Source organism: Ascaphus truei, chromosome 10, assembly GCF_040206685.1.
Source record: "Ascaphus truei isolate aAscTru1 chromosome 10, aAscTru1.hap1, whole genome shotgun sequence".
NCBI lineage: Eukaryota > Metazoa > Chordata > Amphibia > Anura > Ascaphidae > Ascaphus > Ascaphus truei.
This window is the reverse complement of record NC_134492.1, coordinates 21,328,496-21,335,779: the sequence shown is the minus strand read 5'-3', so window position 1 is coordinate 21,335,779 and position 7,284 is coordinate 21,328,496. Positions and strand designations below refer to the sequence as shown.

The 7,284-nt window shown below is 47.9% G+C and overlaps 1 protein-coding gene across 1 annotated transcript in view; it reads right to left on the bottom strand.

The window, feature by feature from the left end:
* The window catches only part of PTCH2 (patched 2), a gene marked incomplete at its 5' end in the record, with an annotated part of 43,287 nt that extends 37,197 nt beyond the window's left edge, over positions 1-6,090 (bottom strand). The window contains 2 exons of the mRNA XM_075615470.1: positions 2,232-2,424; positions 5,959-6,090. Of these exons, the coding sequence (XP_075471585.1) occupies positions 2,232-2,424; positions 5,959-6,090 (325 nt within the window). The remainder of the gene's footprint in view (positions 1-2,231; positions 2,425-5,958) is intronic.
* Between the last annotated feature and the right edge of the window lie 1,194 nt (positions 6,091-7,284).

Sequence of the window (7,284 nt, the reverse complement as noted above, 5' to 3'; positions counted from 1 at the left end):
GTTGGTGGCCCTTGAAGACTAGCGTTGCCCACACCCCTACTTTAGTAGCAGACGTGGAAATGGTGCATAGAAATATGTACGGACATTTGCAAGCACAATGAATCCTAAACTCTAGTCATGGGGAGATAAAGTGGCATTGGACAGGTCACATACAGATGCCACCTCAAAACAAAAGCAGTGCCATCGTCACTATGCCCATCCTCCCTCACCACATACCCTCATCAGGGCGGCTTGTAATCTAGTATTCCAAGACAAAGTGACTGTGAGATTAACATGATTTGGGTGCTATAAAGACGGAAAATACTTGAAACTATCACATTACAATGTGCCACCCTAATGCCAGTCATAATGCTGGAGACATTTGTTTGAAATGTTAAAGTAGGAGAACTACACAAGCATATCGCTCAATGAAATTTATCAGGAAATGCATACAATATAAATATATACATTTTGGTGCATTGCTGGTCCATCTGACGTGCCACGACATGGCTCGTGAAAAGTGGCATCACCTCCAAAAGTTGGCATTTTTATCCAGACACCTTCCTTTCTGCTTGACAAGACCCCCTTATAGTAAATGTGCTATTACACAGTAATGTGAATATACAACTGACACTGCTACAGTGTACTCTGCTTATAACACACTCTCTGTTACACTTCACCCGCCTTCAACAAAAGCTCTCCTGTACGAAATTTTGTGTATACCAGCTTCACTTACAACCTCCACCAGCTATAAGAAACCCTCCTTATAACAGACCTGCTTTTTACAATAAATAAAACTCCAGGAGTTTTGTATCAATATCCCGAGAAATGTGTCTACGTACAGTAAGTGAAACATTTAGAGATGGGGGAGAGGGGAGGTTATGCTTACCTAAACATCAAATTTAAAACAACTTGGTCACAAAGTGACTTTCACACAAGAGTGACCAATTCCAGTCCTCAAGAGCTACCAACAGGTCAGGTTTTCAGGATATACCTGCTTCAGCACTGGTGGCTCAAATGATGGGCTCGGTTGCAGAATTTGGCCCATATCTGCAGCCTGTAACTGCTCACTACCTCCTCCTTAAAATCACAAGGGTGCAAGATACCTGGATGCTAAGAGGCGCGCACATGTTACCCTTTCCGTGCCAGGCGGGCGTGGAACACATTGCTCTGCCACGGAGGGGGGCAGTGTATCCCCTTACAGTAAATATTTTTTACAAATATTTCGTTTTGATACTTAGCCCCTTCCCCAAACTCGACCTTTCACCTCTGTCCAGCTACTACAGAGGTAAGGGACCCGGGACACATTATTTCAGCAGACTTAAAAGTAGGCGAGCAATGTAACACAGCGATGCGGAAAGAGGCTCTCAGGATATTGGGTTGTATCGGGAGTGGTATTAGCAGCGGGGGGGGGGGGGGGTGTGATCCCACTTTGTAGATCACTGGTGAGACCTCACCTAGAAAACTGTGTTTAATTCTAGAGACCGGATCTCAGGAATCACGTCAATAAATTGGCAATTGTGCAAAAAAAAGGGCTACTAGGAATGGTGCATGAGCTACAGCATAAGGCTTCGGATATAGCGGGAGCGTGCACGACGGAGCGTGTCGGCCGAGCGATCTGTGGCCCGAGATCCAGTGTCGGGGGAGGGAGGGGGGGGGCGTGGCAGTGATGTCACGAGGCTGGTCCGCCCTCATTGGCTGAACCGCTCACGTGACCCGGGCGTCGCGCGACAAACACAAATTCACTTGTCTGCTGAAAACGCTGTAGCACGCTCTATGGCCGGCCTCATAGATGTGGCCTGATGTTGGCGCCGCGCGCGGTCACTCGCAGTATGGACGTGGCCTAAGACTTTAATAGGTACAACTCCGAGGAGAGAAGGGAGAGGGAGGGGATCTTTCAAATATATAAAGGGGTTCAACAAAACACAGGAGAGAAGCATATTCCAAAGCAAGAGAAGCGCTAAAACCAGAGGCCAGTCTCTGACGCTGGAAGGTGGCAGCTCAGGGGGAATGTGAGGAAGTACTTCTTTACCTAAAGGGTAGTGGATTCGTGGAATAGCCTCCCAGGTGGGGGCTAATACAAGAAGGGAATTCAGACACGCGTGGGATAGACATAAGGTTATCCTAAACACGAAAGAGAGTCGAGGCTTCAATGGGATCTGAGGCTGTACAGCAGATAGGGAAATGGGCAAACACAGTGGGCAAGGAGGTTCTTATCTGCCGTCCAGTGCTATATTTCTACGTCCACTCACCTTCCACCCACAGCCGCTCGATGTCGGTCTCGATGGAGGCCACGCGAAGTCCCACGGCCAGGGCCCCAAACACCAGCAGTCCAATGAAGAGCACCTTCCCGCAGTGCTGCTGGATGGAGCAGCCCAGGGAAAAGAGCAGGGCTTGGAACTGAGCCCGCAGCCAGAGAGGGGCCTTCTGACCCACTGCCTTCCCCTGGAAAGAGACACAACATGTCACATACCTGGTGTCATCAATCAGAGACACAGCACCCCCCCCCCCCCCCCCACAGGAATTCTTTAGAAAGTTCGGTAGCTCTGAGGCAATAGCACACAGCCTTGGAAGTGGGTGAATCTGCTTTCAATCCAGGCTCTACAGGGCACAGACTTATTGTGCCTGGAAACTTCTGTGTACAGCGCTGCGTACAGTATCAGTGCTATATAAGAAGAAAAATGCAGACAGAAACTTCCTGCGCCAAGCAGCTTGCAATCTAATTTTGCTGACAGAGCCACCGTGAATACAGGTGCCTGTTTGGGTGAATCGTTTGCACAGAGAGTATAAATCAGGAGTGGCCAACTCTAGTCCTCCAGGGCCACCAACAGGTCAGGATTTCAGGATATCCCTGCTTCAGCGCAGCCACATGTGCTGAAGCAGGGATATCGTAAAAAACCTGACCTGTTGGTGGCACTGGAGGGCTGGAGTTGGCCACACACCTGGTGCAAATGCAAAGGCACACATTGGCCCTGGGGGAAGTGTAATATTCCTAGCAGGTTGTGCCAGCGGGAAGATTACTCACACATGTAGTTGTACAGGAGCTCGCTAGACCATGTGTCATCTGATGACCACTAAATTCTTTGCAGGTTGTTATAGGTTTTACGAGGCAGCCCTTTATGGATGGTGTACATGAGCTTTCAAGGCCATAAAAATCTCTTCCCAGGATGTGAAAACCCAGACTTTAAACACTGAAACAGATATGAGGTCCCCGCGGCCCACCCGCTCTGCAGCTGCCCATCTCGCCACCGGCAGCATCAGGGGGTTAAAGGGGCAGTTGAACCTACTGTAATGGGTGATCAAAATGGCAGTAGCTTATTAGTGTAATTAGCTTCCAGAATCAATCGCCTTTAAAAGGGATCTTACTTATTTCTCTGTTATGCATGAATCGTTTCAGCGCTAGGAACGCTGGATTCAAGCATAGCAGCTACTTGTGTTTATCTGTTTCACTAACAGTGGAAACGTGTTTGCTTTGTAAACAAATGAACAAAGCTAAACTAACAATATTGATGAGTAAATCATGTATTTGAGTGATAAGATCACTTAAACAGCGTAAAAATGCAAAAAAAAAAAAAAAGTTTACACATTATTTTTAAATACTTGTACAATTTTTATTTTTTAAAAGGTGTCAATTTAACCTACTTAACTTGCCACTGTGCCTAGTTCCATTTTGTCCTAGGTTGGACTGCCCTTTGAGGTGGGTATCAGGCCTAATTGAAAGAGGAGAGAGAGAGAGAGGAAATACCAGAGAGGAAATGAAGGAGGAAAAAGTAGAGACAGGAAGGAAATGGAAAATAAGAAAAGTGTTCGGAGCAGGGGAGGCCAGCTCCAGTCCTCAAGAGCTACCAACAGGTCGGGTTTGCAGGATACCCCTGCTTCAACACAGGTGGCGCAGTCTTCAACTGAGCCACTGATAGAGCCACCTGTGCTGAGGCAGGGGTATCCTGAAACCCTGTCCTGTTGTAGCTCTTGAGGACTGGAGCTGGCCGCCCCTGGTTCAGAGTAAATAATTAGTAAGTGAGAAGGTTGATGATTTGGGAATTTCATGGGGAGGCTGGTAGAAAGGAGAAGGAAATGCAGTAGGCAAACATAAGAGAGAGGGGGACAGTTTTTCCCCACGTTTGTGGCTGCGGACACAGTCTGCCGGTCCCCTGTGGCTGGAAAAATGAAGCTGTGCCAACCACAAGGACCCTGGGGGGGGGGGGGGGGGAGCAGCTGGCACCCTGCAGGAGAGGAAGGGTTTGTGCTGCCCAGGTGGCCCTCCCTGCATATGCAATGCCCACAACATTTCCTGCCTCTGACTGATCTCAGCTCACAGAGCGGATGGCCGGCCCTCCCTTAGCACCCACTGGACACAGATTCCAAAACTGACACATGACTATAGACCCCCCCCCCTCCTCCCCACACACTCTACACCCACTGGCTGGAGAGGAGGTGGCCCTTTTAACCCCTCCAACACCACAGGTGCCTGCAATGCATCACAGACATTCCTTTCTAGCCCTGAAACAGTTACCCTTGTAGTGAGAACTGCACAGAGCGGGAACTTTAAACCTGGAGAGAGTCATAGGTGCGGCTTGGTCTGTATTGGGTATCAGAAGCCAATGCGATGTTAAGTTACGTACAGCACCTCTTTGCAACGTCATTATGACCCCCCACCCTGCCTCTTACAGTACATATGACATTTTAGCACCGAGATCAAAGACCTTGTCAATGACACACAAGTCCCCTTCATGTCCATGGGGAGCAGCCAAGAAACAGAACCTGCAACTAACATCAGGATAATTCTTTGGCATGTCACCCAGTTCCCATTGAAAGATATGCACGTCTGCTGTCCTGCACCCAACATCCCTGTCACAATTGTCACCAAAAGTGACATAACTGTGCCTCTCCACGGCTTTCCATGCCACTTTGCAGCAGGGACTCAACGCCACTTCATCGTCCTTCGAAACCTAAGTGCAATCAGACCACGTTCACTCCACTTATATTGCTGCTCTTTGCGCAAAGCCGCGCCACCAATACACACATTAGATTGTAAGCTCTTTGGGCCACCGTGAATATTTGCTTTGCATAAAAAGTAAGAACAATTTAGCTTTACTGATTCCGTGATTTATAAACACAAATCAAACAATGTCTGGGGAGTTTCCAATATGATGTTTTTGTAAGAAAGCCCAAAGTTTCCATCTGTGTTTTAACCTTTTTACTGACAGACTTTAATTCCATCTGTGTTTGTCAATTGCCCTTTTTTTTTCATCATTTCACATGATTAATGTCCTCCCAACCACACACAGAGAAACCCCCCCATCCCACTCCCTCCCAGTGATGGGCAGCGAGATAAAACCAAGTAATTAGAGACTCCCTCAGACAGGTCCCACATTGAAAACATCCAGCAACATAAGGGACACAAAGCCACCCTCTCCCCCCCCCCCCCCAGATCTGCTGAGTATCTGGGGAGTGGGTTTCACACTAAACCCTGAAGCTGGGGAGGGGGGTCAGATGAAATAGAAGTGACAACAAAAGTGCATTACTTACAGCAACAAAAAAATACATTTAAAAAAAGACTCAAAGAGGGAACACAGTGGAGGAAAAAGCCGAAAGAATATTTTATCACAACACAAATCTCAGGACTGTACATAAACCAGACATGACCTGTAAATCTCAGGGAGTGGTGCACAGTCTGGATTGTAAGCTCCTGGGTCAAGGAGCTTCTCCTCTTGTATACCAATAACAGTAAACTTGTTAACATCTAGGTTTTTGTGTTGCTGTGCTGCAGATTATGTTGACGCCTTAATAATACAGAGCAATAAATAGCACTGACACTGTCACATGTGCATAGGAGACTCGCAGGGGGGGCACCTTTTGGGTGACATGGGGTGATGACTGATCCTGAAGTACTATTACTCCAGGGTGCTAAATAACTCATGTCAGAGGCTGGCACCCTATAAGCACACCGGGGGGGGGGGGATCCCCATGGGCACTCACCTTAGAGATTTGCTTCAGTGCAAAGGCAGCGTGACAATAACTGGGTCTCCGCAGCAGATCTGAGCTGGGAACCGGGTGTGAGGTTTTGTAACCCGGGGGGTGACCCGCAAAGCCCCCGGCCCCCGCGCTGGGGGATCAGTGGCCATCGGTATCCTATAGCAAGCAGGGGGTTGGGGGGGGGGGGGAGGAGGAGAGGGGTAACGTACAAGTGGCAGCGATCACAAATAAGGGGTGTGAGGAATAAGGGCACCGGTCACAAGCAGGTAATCAGTGTACCCCAAAATAATCCATGCAAGAGATCAGCACCATCCGGGAAGGAGGAGGGCAGGAGCTGCTCTCAGGGCGGTGGGGGCTTCCATCTAGGTGGGCAAATCCTTACATCCCTGGGTTGTCTTCATGCCTATCTCCAGCGCCGAGGAAATAGGGGCAACAATCAAAAAAATAAGGCAGGAAAAAAAAAATAATACAAATAATAATAGTGAAGAATAAGTCCCAAAGTAATGAAAATGCAAAGAAATCCTGGATGTGGCAATGAAAGTTCAGCCTTGGAGAGCTCTGTGTGAGCATGTGTTCCTCTCCCCTAAGCATCTGTACTAAAGGCTACTTACAGCCCCTGAAAAGAGAGAAAGGGAAGGAGAGGGAGAGGGAGGAGGAGGGGGCTGGGGAGAAGGGGGGGGGGGGAGAGGTGGATGTGAATGTGCTGTGGTTCCCATTGGCTATGGAAGAGGCAAATTACTCTGCAAACATCTCCTATTATTAGCTGCTAAGCAACAGCTCACCAAAGTGCAGAGGGAAGAGGGAGACCACCCAAGCTGCTCTCTCTTTCTCTCTCAAATCAATGAGGGGGGGGAGAGGGGGGGGGGGGTTTAAACAGAGAAGCAGCACAACTTTAACAGGAATTCTGCTCCACAGACCTCCAAATGCTACAAATTTCTTACCACCCTGCTCTGTCCAAACAGCCCCCACCCCTTCCACATACCCCCTCACCTCTTATTTAGCAGAGCAATGTGACAGAGGCTGCACAGACAGCTGCAAACCAGGCCCTTTGTAAAGCAGAGACAAAAACACACAACCCCATACACAGAGATACTATATAAAAAAATAAAAATAAAATAAAACAAATAAAAAGGCTATAAAAATAGAAGCCCCCCTATTTTCCACAGGGTTTTTTTTTTTTTGTTTGTTTTTTGTGGTAAATATTATTATTTGTTAAGGCTTTCTTGGTGCTATCATGGAAGAACCCCCCCCCCCCCCCCCCCCTGTAAGAAAAACCTCAGTTTTAACATGTTTATCATTTGGAATGAAACGTTTGTTGTTTTTTAACTT